Genomic DNA, 17,995 nt, shown 5'->3' with positions numbered 1-17,995 from the left:
ATGGAATTCAACATAAACGAATTCACTATAATTGTTCTGAGAAGATGGGAAGAAAATAAACACTGAAAAATCCTCCTTGCAGCCGCAACTCGTCGTCAAAAGCTCAAGGGAACTATTCAACGCTTTTCTCCCATTCGTGCTCGTGTATGATTCCAACGTACGTGCAATAATTGGAATTCCCTCTCCAAAAACAGATGATTTGAATCTCTCTAGCTATGTTTTTCTCTCCCAAGAAGTGTTCTCCAGTCAAAACTCCCGGCTCTAGAGTGAAAAAATTGCTTTTATATGGTCTCATGGCGAAAAACCTAAAATCTGTCAAAATACGATGTTCGCTCGAGCGGGGCGTCGAGCACGCGTCGAGCGTTCGACTCTGCCTGATTTCGCTCGAGCGTCCTATCGAGCGCACATCGAGCGTTCGACTCTGCCTGATTTCGCTCGAGCGGCCAATGTCTCCGCTCGAGTGATCTTTGTTTTTCAACAACCCGCTCGAGCTCCCTGTCGAGCTGCAGTCGAGCGTTTGAATCTGCCTGAATTTGTAAAATCTGCAATATGAAATTTTTACAAGTCATCACATCACAACCTTATATTTTTGCGCTCTAAAGCTTGTATATTAAACCATCACATGCCCAAAATATACAAAAAGAAAATGAAATAAGTGACGCCAAGTTAAACACATCAAGTATATGCCCATTTAACTCCTCTTCTAATTTAATTTGGAAAAAAAAAAAAAAAAAAGCTATTGTTCTTATCCTACTTTTCTTTTGAGTTAGCGACTCTCTCCTTTTTGTTTGTATCAATTTAAAAGCATAATGTATGTTTGAACAAAAACTATCCGAGCCTGGAAATAGCATGTTACTGTTAGGAAATTTGGCCTACTTAAGACTCAAACATTGATCTAATAGTATTAAGACTGTTAGATACTAAGTTGGTTAAACATTTAATCCTTGGGATCATAACATTCCACCACTCTTCCAAATCCGACGTCCACAACATCCCGCTCTATCAACACTGATCCAGTGATAGCCATTTTCTCTTTTAGCGACTTCACTCATCTATTAGTATTCAATTACTTAATGTTGTGTCTAGATAGCCCCCTCTGTGATTTGAACCCGTGAGGTGCTCCCTGCTCTAATACTAACTATTAAAAACCCAACCATTGATCCAAAAGCCATAAGACTATTGGATACTAGTTTTGTTAAACTTTTAACTCTCAAATCATAACGCGACCATTGGTAACAACCCAAAGAATTTCTTTACTTAATCTAGTTATCTTCCTTTTTTTGTAATTTGTTCATTTCCTGATATGCCAACTCGTCAACAAAAGTTGTAGTAATGTGTCCTCCGTTTTGAAGGAGAAAAAATAGAGTTATGTTTAAGAAAAACTGTCGTTTTGAAGAAGAAGGGGGGAAAATGCAAGAGCGAAATTGATATTGGAGAAACTGGTTTTTTTTTTCCCCCCTAAAATAAACCTTAATTGTTTCTTGTTGAACTTTCAATTTTTCAAATAAAAAACTGCCGCTTTAGCTTAAACAATACGGTATATTTTCACATTTTCCACTCTTTTATTGACTTAAGACTCGTTTGGATAGTGAAAGTATTTAATCTCATCTCATCATCTTTTTAAATTTCTACACAAAATATAATAAATAATTCAACTTTTCAAATTTCAAAACAATAATAATATTAAAAAATAATATTGTAACAATATTTTATTCAACTTTAACCTAAAATTATCTAATCTCATCTCACTATTTAAACTCCACCTTAAATAGTGTCTAGTTATCGACAAATAAAAACAACCATTTTGCCTTCAACAATGTGATGCCTTTATAGTGTTTTCCCTCCTTTTTTTTAATGGATTGGCATCCAAGTCAGATTAAAATTGTTATTAACAAAATGATGAAATTGTGATTACCCAGAAAGAATGAGTATGAGAGGTGAGAGGGACAAAGCAGTGCTTGCTTATATTAGTTTCATTTTCAACACAATCAAATGACAAATGAGAGACACAGGTTCTTATGTTTTCTCTGTGATTTTTTCAAGGAAACAATTATGTTGAAACTACTAATTTTTTGCGATTTTTCTAAAACAAGATTCAGTTCTGAAAGATCGATAATGTTTTTTTTCAAACTGTTGTTTGGTTGAGACAATTGATGAAATAGTATAGAATTACAATGCACAGTATTTTCAAAGTTGAATGTACATTTTTTTTTCTTTTTTTTTCTGATTTATCGTATTGAAAGTCAGGTCGAAATTTTGTGTACTAACCATCATTCGTTCTTTCATGAAAGAACCATTTTTTGTGAACCGTTGTTTGGTTGAGACTTAAGTTTGTTCTGATTTATATGGATTGGAAGTCACGACATTAGAATTGTTAGACTCCGTTTTTATATATTATAATGATAAATGATATTTGCAGTTCTGAAATACACAGATGTTGTGTAATCTCTTTGAAAAAAGTGATTAAATACAGAGGTCTACATAAAAAAATTAATTATTTTTTAAATAGTAGACTCCACTTTTTTTAAAAACTATTACACGGCGTTTATGCAGTCCGCGACTGTATATAGCATTATTAATAGATGTATCAAATTAGCCCTAATGTATGCACAGTTCGCCAGGGAATTTTGGCATATATATATATGTAAATATATATACTCACACTATATTTTAAGCTTGTAACACTCAACTTGTGCATTTTCATCACTCAATTTTGGCACATGATGAACTTCTAGAGTCGTATACATGCATTTTTCTTTACCTTTTCAGCTTCTATATATCCAAGTATACATGCATGTATCTCTCAAAACCGCAGTACTTTATGTACATAGTGCATGCATACATAAAAAGTAAATCCAATTCTTGCATTGTCAGCTCGCCATATAATTATTCTATAATTACATTTTAAAACAATAATAAATACCTAATATTAATTGAATAAATCCAACTCATAAGCCCACGTGCATAGGTTCCTCTTCAAACCTAGTTATAACTTTTAAACCTTTAAGTTCACATTTCCATCTCCAAAGTGGGCTATGGCATATTCATATCTTCCTAGCCCAAAACTCTATTTTCACAATGAAAAAAGCTATATTCAGTTGCCTGGTACAAGCACAGGGCAAACACATCTTACGTGGAAAAATAAAAACGTACAGTTTCATCTATGCAACCCTATTTCCCCATATCTTTGACTCTCCCTCCTTCCTCTCTGTGTTTCTCTCCCAAGTCAAGCTTTGCAGGGACGCTTTGAAGATGCCAACTTTAATTTTAGACAAAAAGGAAAAATCGTTGTCAAGATTTATCTATAATAATGGATTAGTTGAAGATCCCTGTGCTGTTGAGAAAGAACGAGTTGTGATCAATCCCTAAATGCCTAGAGAGAGAGAGACTTTCATGGATAAGCTGGCCACGTTGGGGAAAGATTTCAGGAAGATTGCTTCTTTTCTTGACCATTCTTGACCACAAGACAGCAGAAGATTTTGTGGAATTTTATTTCAAAAATCACAAATCCAATTGTGATCTTAAAAGAACAAATTGAGAAGGAAGCAAAGGCCTTCTGTACTAATACCTAATCACGAGATACTCTAATCAAACTTACAAATCCGATTGTAAGTATTCGCCCCTCACCACGAAGATGACCCCCTACTAAGATCACCCACACGAAGATGACCCAGTAGAAAATACCCACACGAAGAATAAGACCAGCTCAGTGGCTACTTACGGCCTCTTGAAGATGACTCACACAGAGTTAGTGATCCACGAAAATACTCGCACATATCCACTTGAAGATCTCAGTGTCCAAGTATAAATCGAGAAAAAAAAACCAAATCATGAAACTTTTGTGAGCACGAAGACCACGAGCTCGAGAAGTAGACGGCGCCGCGGAACTTGATCTATGAGCACGAAGACCAGTGAAGAGTTTTCACTCCAACAAGATGTGGGAAGACCACAAGCTCTGTTTTCTCTTGCTTTTTTGAATTTTTTTTTTTTTAAATAGTTGCTGACGGGCAGTCTACCGACTCCGCTACTATTATAGCCAGCAACTATACCTAGCAAAATTGTTTCACAATATACTTCCTAGGGGGATACTAGGAGCATGAGGTGAGATATTGAGTTTTACACCTTTCTATGAGATGGTGACACATCAACATTCTAATATACTTAATGAGACTTAAATATAGTTGATAAACTCACTTATAACTTACAGGTCCCTTTGTCAAACCGGTCTCTCCCTCCTTAGTCTCTCTCTCTCTCTCAAGCCCCAAAGCTTTCTCTCTCCTCAAGCCCATCCCTCTCTCTCAAAGCCTCAAGTCTATCACTCTCTAATTGTTGGCACTGATGAAACAATAACCTGCGTGCGTCTTGTTATTTGCAACAGGAAAAATGGGATGTAAGAATTGATTATATCAAAGAAAAAAGTTTTATTAATATGTTTTGGTATTCTATCTTTTGAATGTTTTTTTCTTGTATGCAAAACTTCAATGGCTCATTTGGATTCTCCAAATAATGTAGATATGGACCTCTCCTAGATGTTATTGCTTGTTTTGATCACAACTTTGATTTTTTCTCTATTTTCTTATAATTTTATTTCTAAATGATGGTTCCAAGGTTTCGCCTATTTACCTTGATTACTACCACATGGATTGAAAACTCTGTACGATTCATTATGTAGATGCATCTAATTTGTGGTTTTGAAGATGTTTTGCCTGATGTGTGGCTTGGGATCCTCTTCTTTATTATTGATTTTCTGGAGATGTAATTATCCACTCAAAGTCAGAACTAAAGTTGAATGTGCCAAACTTTCTCCACAGTTTCTTAATCTTGCACTGGATCAGAAAGCGATGGGCTTAAGAGATCATCAGTATTGAGGCTTGAGAGAGAGAGAGAGAGAGAGAGAGAGAGAGAAGGGTAGAGAGCATTTTTTAGCGACCAGTGGAAAACTAACTAGGTACAAGTGAGTTTTATCATCTGTATTTATATCTATAGTAAGATATTAGAATGCACACACCACGAAGGTAGTAGCTCAGTTGGTACAAGCTAGTATTTCATCGATTCGAGATTAGGAGTTCGAGTCAGGACATAAGTTGAAATTACTTGTGAGTGTAAAGCCTGACCTTTGGGGCATGAGTTGAGTTTTGGACCAGCCGGATACTTTGGAGGTACTGTGGTGCCAGGTTTGCCCTTGGGATAGTAATTATGGCTCAAACCGAACATTCCGCAACGGGGAGGGGCTCCTATGGTCACTCCCAAGGAGGGATGTTACGCTGGTTGCCCCCTCGCCTCCCCTTTTTGCAAAGAAAAAAAAAATGCACACGTCTCCCTCTCATTGGTGGGTGTAAAACTTAGCTTCTCACCTCATCCAATTTTGAGATTTTTCCTATACTTCCCTCATTCCAATATTAATTATTCAAAATCCAACTTAATACTAATCAAAATCCAACTTAATACTAATCAAATCCAAATTATTTGTCTAATATAAATATTTTGTAACATGTCGAACCTTCAAGTTTCTAATTAAGGAAAGTTAGGGGAGCAAAGTTGACTAGGCCCAAGCCACTAAGGCCAAAGGAGGGCATAAGTTCGAGTCAAGATATAAGTTGAAACTGCTTGTGCTCACCCAAATTTCATTTTTTAAAATTAGAAGCAAGCTCAAGCTCAAGCTCAAGCGCTATACTCGCCCAAGCCCATTGAGAGCCCACCGAAGTAAGCCATTCAGTTTAGGACAAAAACCTACTTATATCACATCTCTAGTTGCATACACAAACTCACTAGGCCCCGAGCCACTAAGGCCAAGGGAAGGCAAGCAAACTCAAGCGCTATGCTTGCCCAAGCCCATGGAGAGCCCACGGGAGTTAGTCATCTAGTTTAGGACAAAAACCTACTTATATCACATCTCTATTTGCATACACAAGCCTAGTCCTATTCCAACTACAAGTAACCCAATCACAACTCCTAAGGCAATCACATCTCCTAACCCAACTGAAAACCGTAAGTTGACCAAGACTCCAAGTCCTATTCGGACACTTCACTGGATCACAACAATAGAAGTTTCATTCCCTTTAGACTTTCACTCTTCAAAACTCTATTTATAGAATCCTAGGAGTCGGCATACCCACTTTGCTACCCAAGTTGCGCCACAACCTTGTACCCTTTACAACTCACTCATTCGACCACCAGAACCCAGCCTCCTCACACTGTGCGCCACCCCACTACCGTTATTAAGTCTCCTTGTTTTCCCTCATGCCCTCTCACACACACCAAGCACACGACCGACCACCACCATCACGACACCATGACCATTAACGACTTCCACTATATCCCAACCAGCTAGGCTTGTTGAAGTATCTCCTAAAACCACTTTCAAGCCACGCAGAACTAGGGTTACAAACCCAACCCTCTTGGCCTCCTTTTTCCTTGTGTGTCTCAGTTTGCCTTAGGTAAATACTCCCTCATTCACTAGATGCGTTAAAACCATAAGTATATCATGGCATATTAGTATAAACCGAAAGGAGAGAGAGAGTTCACTTAGGACTAAGGTTAAACCAATGCGCATAACCCTAAAACTAAGCAAGTAATACTCAATAAGCACTAAATCGAGCAAGTATTACTTGGTACTGCACTAAGCAAGCCACCAATTGGTGAGCATTGTACCAAGTAAACACAATAATAAGTGAGCAAGGTAAGCAATGAACAATGACAACCAAGGGACTTAGATATCCCGAGGAATCACACATGGAGCATATCATGCATAATTTTAACGATTAAGAAAGCTCACACTATTGTGTAAACTATTATATGTTCAATTTAAAGATTTGGAGACATGCACAACTAGCTTAAATTGCCCAAGGATTGAGATAAGTGACTATGATCATGTTCTTCTACACATTGCCTTATAGTAAACTATAAAGTCTCTCTTCTGAGTGCATATATGTAGTAAATGTTTCAAAAGTATATATGTATGTATGAGCCTTTTATCGCTAGCCCCTTTTCATGAACCCTAATTATGATGAAATATGTTTTATGATTTAGAACTACATGACTTATATGTGACTAAATATTGTATAGTATGACTACCTATATTTAAAAGAATGAAAGGTAAGGCAAGGTTTAAGAAAATAAAAGAAAAAAATGAATGATATGACTGCATGTTTGATAAGGTTAATGAACTTGACATATGAGGTTGAGAACGGTAGCATGAGGTTGGGACGGATGACAATGTCGAACTGCATCACTGGCAGCACACCTAGTGATGACCTATTCTTAAGGTTCGGTTCTATTTCGCTAGCTATGGGTAGAACTATATATTGATCATAAGGGTTGCTAACCTAACACTAAAGATGAGGTTAGGGTAACAAATGTTTAATGATTGAGGTCAAGAATAAGAAAGTTTTATTTTCTCTATACTGTCATGTAAATACTTCATGCATGCTTAAAGGTAATATTTCTAAAAATTGTTAATGTTAATTGAAACCATATGTTTATATTATGTTTATTGTATGATATGGTTCTTACTGAGTGTTTGACTCATTTTTAACCGTTTTTAATGTTTTTCCCACCCAAATGTAGGGGTGGGCAAAACCAGAGCCAGTTCTGACTCCAGCCGACATCCGCTCCTACTTCAACTCCAATAGAATCAAAAAAATCAGAAATCGGAGTCAGAGTTCCTCCAAAAAATTTATGTTGGAGTTAGAGCTGATGTTGGCTCTGACTTCCGAACTCTGACTCCGACTAAGCAAAAATACTTTACTACAATTTACTATTGCTTCTTCAAACAAAAAAGAAGAACTCTATATTTTTAGTGTACTTTTTGCCTATCTCAGTCAGTCTATATTATCTCTATCTTCTATCTCTCCCTGTCTTCTGTCTTGATCTTTTTGTTTGTTTTTTACGTTTACGTGCTTTGGGTTTAATTTTCAAGTCACCGTCCTTTGAGTTTTTTGAGTTGTTTTTCCCAAGGGGTGAGTGTTAGTTGCTTTTTTGAGTTTTCAAATCATTGTTAGTTTTTGCTTTCTTGAGTTTCTTCCTTTTTTTCTTTTTTCTTTTTTTATTCTAGGCCCCGTAAGTAATGAAGTTAGCTTTTTTGAGTTTTTACTTTTCAAATCACTGTTAGTTTTCACTTTTTTGAGTTTGTTTTTTAGTTCAAGGGCCATGAGTGTTAGTTTGAAGGTACCAATCCCGACCGCTTGTTCATTTACATCAATGGCTTTAATTTGGATACAATGGTAATAGTGCACGCGCCTACACACACACACACACACACATATATATATATATATATATTAATTAGTTTTTGGTCTCTCATTATCCGAGCTCATCTTCAATACCGAGTCTCTTCCCATTCCCATTTGCTTTTCTGCTTTTGTAGAGCCATCTTGCAAAGGGAGAAATGCACCGAAGTACATGTATACCATGCATCAGAATTCATCACAGTGGCTTTAGCAGCATCGACGATGCCATTGTTCAACAGCATCACAAACGCAGCCGACCACTTATCTCTCTCTGTGGCTCCGAATTCAACAATTTCAATCGGAGTCGAAATCCATTCTGATTCGAAGTCAGAGTTGGAGGTCGAAGTTGGGCATTCCTACTCAGTCGGAGTCGGAGCCCAACCCTACCCAAATGTAGAAAGCCGTTTTGAACATCCTGCAAGTGAGAACGAAGCTATCCATGAAAGGCGACATTGACAATGAAGCTTAAGGCTTTGAGAGAGAATTTTGACTTTATCTCTATATAAATTATTTATGTTTCTGCAATACGTAAGCACAAGTTAGACTATTTTCTTTTAAATAAGTGCTATGAAATATATATATATATATATATATATATGTTTATTTTGAAAGATTTATTTTAGAAAAATTTTATTTACAGTCAATTTTACGTACTCTTTGCACACTTCACTAATATAATTGGTTATATCACTTTTTTTTAATATAAAATAACTGATTTAGCCAATCACATTAATGAAGTATACAAAAGTGATTATATGTTGGTGTTAAGGACATGTTTCACACCATAAACTACACGGATACCTACAAAGAAATAAGAAGGCAACACTGGGTGCCTAGTGAAATTTCGATGCCTAAATTAGAGAAATAATCTCGAGTAACTGTATGAATGGATTGTCAATGTGTTACCTTTGGATATTATATATAGCAGCGTGAAGCAATGAAGATAATCAATCTCTTGAATATATCTTGAATGTTCTCTGTATTAATTGGAGTAGTCCCATTTCTAATAAGTTGGAGGTGTTTCCTATCATCTTTAATATATCCATAATACTCATCATTGGATTCATACTTGGCTATTGGGCTTTTGATGGACTCCTTAGTATCAAATATCCCTTCAAGTAGCGTGACTCTTTATTTTAATAAAAATTTTAGTAAGAATTTTATTGTTTATGAAGTATTTTATACCTAACGCAATGAATGTATGTTTTAAAGTTAATAACATATAGTTTGTTTAACTTTACAAGCTTTGGTAGGACGGTATGTTACATATATACAACACTAAATTTATCCTTCCAAACGTCGCATTAATTTGTGATTTTACTTTTTCATTTTTCTCTTTAGATTGAAAAAATTGTCTTATCTATTGCTTTCCAATCACCCCCCAACTACACATGGTGGCATCCGAGCATACCCAAATGATCTTTAGATAGGGCACAAAATCATCGCCATTCGGTACAAGTATGTGGCGCTTATGTGTCATCCATCTAATGACCACACACGTGACATCGAGCCCATGCGCGGACAATATTGCATTTTCCAAATGTCGGCAGAATTCCGAAAATGGAAATCTTAAACTGACGCACCTAAACCCTAAAACTAATAAAAACGAGAGAATAATTCCAATTATAAATTGGTTAAACACCGCACTATTTTTTAAAAGAGCACTCTTTTTTCAAAGAGTACATAAATATAAATATAAAATATAAAAAATTAAGCATTAAAAATTAAAAAATTAATTTTTTAATAATAAATCTCTCCTTTTTTAAAAAAGTATACAACATACAACCATATTAAACCTTAAAGAATGCTATCATATCCCTCTATTTTACCTCTTTATTTCTTACTTAGTGATTAAAGAAAGTGTATTAATATATAGATATATTTTTATGTTTTTTAAAAATGTGAAAAAAATATGAACAAGACAAATAAGAAAAATTAAAAAAGCACTCATCTAACAGCACTCTTCTAACCTTACTCTAAAAATAATAACAGGAACAAAATTTTCAAATTTGTACTTATTTCTATTATAGACGTGCTACAATTACAAAGAAACACAACTTCATGTGATAAAACTATTAATAGCATAATCCTGTATAATATATATATATACACACACACATACGCAGCAGCAGTAGCATCATCATCAAATATAAATCTATAGCCTGGCCTGGGCAACAACCCTTTAAAAGGAATGTAATCACTAGGCTTATATTCAACAGATAGTGAGTCCAGGTAATGAATTTGACCCTTTTTTATAAGTCATAGCAATAAATAGAAAATATCAAACACTCCAAAAAAATAGATGCGGAGTCGTCCAGGTAACCACCAAATGCACGACTTGATGCATTACAACGTTCTAAAGATCTATAATCAACTTCTTGGTAGTCAGAACCATACACCTAATCTTTTATATAAAATTACCAAAACTAGTAAACAAATCGCTTTCCATTTAACAAAATCGGACTAAAGAAAAAGACCAGACCGTCTTCACTCGTCATCATTAAACTTTGTCTTCTTTCCTGCACAATACAAAACGCGAAGGGTTTAAATAAGGCTACAGCTCAAAATGGAATTAGCTAAAACATAAACATTTATCAGGGGTTTTATCATGAATGGCTCGATCACGTAATGTGATGAGAGAAAACTCAGGCAAAAGAGAAGCAATAAACATTTACCAGTTCCAGCCAAGCCTGGCTTATTATACGGCGTTCCACGGCCTCTCCCACCACTACCAAAACGGCCCCCACCACCAAAACGGCCCCCACCCCCTCGAGCACCTCCACGTCTTCCACCACCAAAACGACCACCACTATCTCTACCACCACTCCAGCCACCGCCACTCCTCCCTCCACCACCTCTACCACCACCTGCACCATCACGTGGTTTTGCCTCCTCCACCGTCAAGGAATAACCTCCCAGGTCAGATCCATTTAGTTCTAAAGCATTGCTCAAACCATCACCATTGTTGAAGTCTATGTAAGCAAACCTGCAATTGGTTTCATTAGACCACAGACAAGAAGACATTTCAGCAGGCAGTTCCAAGCAACACGATCCAGTAAGTATCACAAAAAAAATCCAGTCTCAAGTTTTCTAAAAATACCAAATGAATAACAAGTTAACAACCATTCAAATTATTAGAGCTCTGTTAAGAACAATAGTTTTTCAGGCAATATTGAAAAGTCTTTTATGAAAATTTTAATACTACAGCTGTAGCACGGCTTTTTTTTTTAATAGCATCACTGTCCACAGTCAAGGGGGGTGGGTATTATAACACCCAAATAGCTTATTCCTCAACATGCGCAAGCAATTTGTAGTGGAAGAAGGCAAAACAAAAGCACGAAAGAATAATAAGGGTAAAAGTACAAACCCCTTAATATCACCAGTATCATAATCTTTTGGAACAGACAACCTCGTAATCTCTCCACAAGAGCCAAAGTGATTTTCCAGTTCACCCCTAATCTGTATAGTGTAATGTTGCAAGATTAATGAACTTAGTTCAAAATGCCCATCAGATTAATTTTAAGTACAGTCGATGTGCCAGGCAAAAATACCTCATCCACCCCAAGAGATTTATCAAAACCTCGCACATATGCTGTATTGGTCTTTCCTCCCTTTTGGAATGAATTGCCACTCTCTTTGCTAAAATAGCAAAATGAATTTGTTAAATAACTGAATTAGAGCATTTGATGGTGTAGAAAACCATATTTTTTTTTATTTTTTTGATAAGTAAAGGTGTAGAAAACCAGATATACCCGTCATTTGGGGTATAGGCTCCCCTTTCACGAGCAAAATCAAGTCTTATGGCACGACCAAGCAAATCCTCACCATTCAATTCCATAGCCTGTGATGAAAATATAATGGTAATTACAGTGATAAACACGTACATGCAAAAATACCACATAGACAAATCACCAGCTAAATTATATCAAACAAGCCAAGCAGAAAAGAGAGGACTGTCACTTTATTCCCCAACAGTACTGAGGACACGTGTATGGTTGTTGGCTTCATACTTCCTTTAAAAAAGCAAAAATGAGTTGGATTGCTTTTAAGATGGTCATTTGCCCATTTCTCAGCTCACTTACCGTGGGCAATATCCATAAAAATTGACTACAATAACACAATTACAATGCTTTAATTAGAGGACTAGTTGCATCATTTATTTTTGCTTTCTATGATGAGGTTATGGAGAATTTTGTACAAGTTGATCTTTATGTTAGCCACAGCAGGAGTCAGTTTTTAGGCTTCAAGACCAAAAGTCAAGGTCACAAGTTCAAATACCAAATCATTACGTATTTTCCTAGGAGTTTTGCTATGTACATGAAAAGTCGCGTACTAATCTGCGTATTCATTCATATTCAAATTTTAAATTAACATTGTTTTCAATAAAATCTACTTTTTGATCAATCATATTAGATTGGTGCACATACTATTGGACAGTTGTGCTTGCAACTAGATTTTTTTTTTCCCAATAAACCTTCAAGTACCAACTTTAATGTAACCTAGACAATATGACCAAAAGCTACTTATCAAAAATAAAAAGGGACACGAGACCCAAAGCTTACCTTCTGTGCTGCTTCTGCACTGGCAAATTCAACATGCCCAAAGCCCTTGAACCTCCCATCGGCATCAGAAGAAAAGCGAATGTCAACAACTTCGCCAGCATCTTTGAAGAAGTTTTCACTGCATTACCTTATCAGTCAGAAGCAAAACACCTAATAATCAATCACATTTCCAGTAAAAGGAACATACACATCTGCTCGCTCAACATTGAATGATAGGTTGCCAACAAACAGGGTCTTAGATGTAGTCTGACCTAGAGGAGTTGTGGGGGTTTGTGGCTGCAAAAAATCCCAGGGTCACCATAAAATAAAAGGAAATTGATACTGCAATCCCAAAGCAAAAAGGGCACAATTGTTAATTACAGTTTTCTTTCCAGATTTCGAATCATTCTGCTTAGTCTTTGGTGAAACAGCATCAACCATTTCAACATCGGCGCCCTGTTCACAGAAGTTAAAGAGCTTGAACATTCATTATTACGAAATCTATATTTTCATATTCTAGGTATTTTAATAAAGTAGTGCCAAACAGCTTAAGCATTGATAAAGTAAGCCCTAAAAAACATGTCTTATAGTTGCATGGTACTCCTTAGCCATTTGATTTGCATAATTGAATGAGGATGCTCCTAACCAATTGAATGTAACAATATAAATCACAATATCCCTAGACATTCAGTGCAATGTACTAAATGATGAAAAATTTGACAAGATTCATGGAGTGCAGCTTCAATTTGGTAACTGCAGGCAAGATAACAGCCCAAAAACACTGAAGCTGATTTCTGAGAAACTGGATTCAACTCAATTTAAAAAAAGAAAAAACAGATTCAACTTTAGTGGAGACCTTCAACCAAAGAAATATATAACAGAACATAACTGAAGGATGGATAACTTTACATTTTTGTTTGGAGTCTTAGAGGGTTCTTCCTCGTTTTCTTCATCAGACTCTTCTGTATCTTCCTCAGATTCCTCCTCTAGAGTGCTACCTTTCTTTGTGTCTTTAGCAGGCTGCAGGAATACAAATAAGGAATGTGAATAATACAATACTCAGCCAATGTAAAGGTAATGGACATTTGATAAGCCAATGCTCCTTACCGTTTGTTTCCCCGAGGGCTTGTGATCATCTTCAGTATCACTGTCCTCATCCTCTGAACTGTCAGTATCACTTTCATCTTGAGACTTTTTTGCACTTGGTTTTCCACCAATCGAAGAAACCTGGGGCTGCAGCCAAAAACATGCAGTGGGATTATCACATACACTGGAATTGAAAAAAAAAAGGAGATCATGAAAAAAATTTATGCAAGTCAGAATATGCACCGGGACTTTAATATTTTTCTTTTGAGGCTCCTCATCGGATTCCTCAGAACTATCATCCTCACTATCGTCTTTGTTAAGAACCTTTTTTACCTGTGGTCAAAACAAAGAGGTGGGTCAAATCACAATATCTCTGCAAGAACTAGGAACTTCTACCTCCTTACCATTTGTTTACCAGCGGGCTTGATATCATCTTCAGTTTCACTGTCCTCATCATCTGAACTATCACTATCACTTCCGTCTTGAGCAGTCTTAGCACTTGGTTTTCCACCAATTGATGGAGCTTTGGGCTGCAGCAAAATAAATATGGTCAAATTATCACAACTCTGAAATGAAAAACAATGAAGAAAATGTAAACAAAATTATGCAAGCCAGAAAATATGTACCTGAACTTTCTTCTTTTTCTCTTGAGGCTCCTCATCAGATTCCTCAGAACTATCATCGTCACTACCATCTTTGTCAAGAACCTTTTTTACCTGTGGTCACAAAGCACAAAAGTGGGTGAGATCTCAAAAATGGATCTTCAAACGCTTGTAAATTCTCACCCTCTTTACCGTTTGCTTTTCTGAGGGCTTGCTATCATTTTCGGTATCACTGTCATCCTCCTCCGAACTATCACTTTCCTCTGTAGTGGCTTTTGCACTTGGTTTTCCAACAACCGAAGGAATCTTGGGCTGCAGCAAAAAAATTACAGTGAAAATCACAAAAACTACATGAGCAAACAAAGGATTGACCAAACCTACACATAACATTTGCACACACATATAGTCGTGATATCTCAAACTCTCAAACACTACAAGCAAGTCAAATATCTTCTTTTTTTCTTGTTCTTATATTTATCATGTTTTCACATCCACGTGTAAGGTCAGTCATGTCATATTTTACTCCCATAAATCAAGTAACAATCAACTACAATCTTCTGTCAAGGCCCAAGATTAATACATCAACAATACTTAGAAAAGGGTGAACTACTCCCTACAAAATTTGGTCCTTGAGGCTATCATATGTTATGCAATTTTGTGCCAGCAAGACAGACCATAAATTGATCAAATCCACACCAAGCATATATATCATAGGTATCCATGTGCCAAAATATACAAAATTAATATACAAGCCCTTCAATTTTTTTTCTTAGCAAAATTTTCCCATCCATAAGTAAGGTCAGTCATGTTGTTTTACTACCAAAAACCCAGTAAGAGTCCATTAGAATTACAGCCGACTGACCTAAAAGAAAAATGCTTTTTTTTAATGTTTATAATGATTAAAAAATACATTAACAAAAAGAAGAGAATAACAAAAAAGAGAAATTCAATTATCGGGACATTCCATCGGTGGCTATAGTGCCACTCGACCTAAATTCACTACAAAAACAATGAACTACATGTCAATATCTAAGAGCCATTGGTCTAACAATGCCAATTGCGCTCAGAAACGTCCTTCCATGCTCCTTGTCCAACATAAAAGATTTTTCCTTCATAGCTGATATGTTCAACATTTCCAGTACTCCAGTGATACAAAACTCAATTTTTTAATAATTTACATGGTTTCAGAAAAAATTATGGTCGACTGTCCAAAAAACCTCCAAGCACAAGATTCATTCAGATTTTTTTTTAAATAAAAAAAATAAAAAAGAAACATGGTCTTGCTTGAGGAGTAATATTGTCACATCAAAGAAAAAAATGGTAAAATCATATTAGTTTCCACCCCATACCTCTTCCTCTTCTGACTCTGTCTCATCTGAATCTGAACTATCACCTGAGTCATCTTTCTTCTTCGGAACAGATAATGGACCATTCTTGGCAGCAGCTGCAGGCAACTTTTTTGATAAGGCAGTTACCTTAGCCTTTGGACCCTAAAAAGGAGAAAATTCAAACTGTTGGAAAATGCATCCAGATATTTAAGACCATATTATAAACAACAAGAATGATCAGAAGGTGCAAAATCCACGAGTGAAAATATTCAGTGCCCTTGGCAGTAATTCGTGTACTCACTTTATCATCATCAGAATCCGAAGAATCTGAATCCGAAGAATCCGAACTGCTAGCCTCCTTGCCTTTCTTAGCAGGGGCAACACCAGTACCATTTTTAGCAGCAACGGCCAGTTTTTTTGGGGCAGGCTTCAGAGACAAAAGATGACCAGAAAATTAGTTTCTACTGATTCAGCGAAGGAACTTGATTCAGCGAAAAATTAGAAACATCCAAAACTGTGAAACTAAATATGTATATAGTTAACCTCCTCCTTTTCAGAGTCCGATGAAGAAGAATCATCAGAACTACTTGTTTCCTCTTTCTTTTTCTTCTTTTGCGTCTTCGCTTCACTCTTCAGCTTCTGAACAGTCTGCTCTACAGCAGCATTTCTTTTCTGCCTCTTAGCACTGAGTTGCTTCTCCAACGCATCTACAGCTTCCCTCTTGTTGCCTTCAATAACATCAAAAGCCCAGAACATCAAAATCTCATTCAAAATAAAAAAGGACAAAATCTTTAAATAAAAAAGATACACGAAATGCATCACCAAAACATAAGGTAGATCACGTTTCTACCATACAAACTCCACAAAGCAAAACATAATTAGCATACAGTTCTGCGTCAAACCATTAGTATTAGACTAAAGCGTTACTATACATAAGAAAATTTATGTTTTCTCGGTAAGCTGAGTTTAAGAGAGATTCGATCGACTAGGATCGAAAGAAAATAATAAAAGCGTCAATTTTTTTAGACAAGTAATAAATTTCATTGAAAAACGCAGCACAGTTCCATAGAAGTTATAAAAGCCCGTTAAGTTTTACAGCCCCCAATACAATAACTGAAAACACATAAGCTTTCTTAAAATAATATCCCAGAAAAGATTAAGAAAATCGAAGCGCATAACATAACTTTTTTTTATATATAAGTAAGCGAATAACAATAAAATTCCACCATACACAAACAAGAATGCAGGGAAAAAAAAAATCATCACTACAAAACAACTGTACCTTTTTTGCCAGACTTAGACGGTGGGACTATAGCAGGAGCTGCGTCGACCTACAAAAAGAAAGTCGAATCCAATTACAGATAAACTAATACGAGCAAAACAAACTAACGTACAGACTACAGAAAACGAAAAACAAAGGAAGAGAAGCGTACTTTGGGGATCGATTTCTTGCTTGACTTGCCCATTTTAGGGATGAAAAGGAAGAGAAAGCTAGATGTTGAAAGAGAATGCGACGGAGAGGAGAGAAGAAACCAAGAGGGCTTTTGCAAAACCCTAGTTGTGGTGAAAGGTGGAGTTATAGTGAAGAAAATACATTTATATAGGTCGGGGAATTCGGTTCGCGGTTGTTTGAGGAGGCCGGGTTAGGGTTTTAGCATGAACGCGTGTGTACACTAGTTTTTCGAGTCGCGGCGCTTCCATCCGCACCGTCCACTTTCATGTTCATCGTGGGGTTAGGATAATTTTTTGCCTAGAGACCTAAATTAGCAAAAACTCAAAAGAGATAAGAAGACTGTCCAGCCAACGACACCCTTTTGCGATCGATGTTATTTATTATTTTCAGAATATATATTAATATGTGATTTATTATTTTTATTATTTTTATTATTTTATTGAAATATGTATTTATATATTAATATTAGTGAAGGCAACGTGTATTGCACGTTTGCTTAGTTTGTATTTAATTTTTTTTGTTAAGAACTAATTTTTTATTAATAAAACGTAATGTTTTTTGTTAATTAAATAACTAACGATATAATGTTTATATAATTAATAAATAATTACAGGTTGTGATATATTATAAAAGAAGAACATTAATAGAATCTATAATATGATCCTATAGATTTATGAAAGCTATTTGAGATAATTTTAATTTTAGAATGACGATCCAGCATTTTCCTCATTTTGTATTACTTCAATAGAGAAAATAT

General features: G+C 35.9%; 1 protein-coding gene across 1 annotated transcript; it reads right to left on the bottom strand.

Moving 5' to 3' along the window:
- Positions 1-10,409: 10,409 nt before the first annotated feature.
- On the bottom strand, positions 10,410-17,420 carry LOC122313722 (nucleolin 1-like). The gene is made up of 19 exons (XM_043128910.1): positions 17,219-17,420; positions 17,068-17,116; positions 16,329-16,513; positions 16,087-16,212; positions 15,807-15,947; positions 14,650-14,769; positions 14,482-14,571; positions 14,260-14,385; positions 14,099-14,188; positions 13,877-14,002; positions 13,679-13,789; positions 13,151-13,225; positions 12,978-13,066; positions 12,791-12,908; positions 11,981-12,069; positions 11,780-11,867; positions 11,596-11,687; positions 10,904-11,214; positions 10,410-10,747 (listed from the first exon to the last, which is right to left on the bottom strand). Exons 1-19 carry the CDS (start codon positions 17,249-17,251, stop codon positions 10,716-10,718), a joined length of 2,091 nt encoding a protein of 696 aa, XP_042984844.1. The 5' UTR covers positions 17,252-17,420; the 3' UTR covers positions 10,410-10,715.
- Positions 17,421-17,995: the final 575 nt, after the last annotated feature.

This window comes from Carya illinoinensis, chromosome 6 (genome assembly GCF_018687715.1).
Source record: "Carya illinoinensis cultivar Pawnee chromosome 6, C.illinoinensisPawnee_v1, whole genome shotgun sequence".
Lineage (NCBI taxonomy): Eukaryota > Viridiplantae > Streptophyta > Magnoliopsida > Fagales > Juglandaceae > Carya > Carya illinoinensis.
The sequence above is the reverse complement of the archived record's forward strand: the minus strand, read 5'-3'. Positions and strand labels throughout refer to the sequence as shown.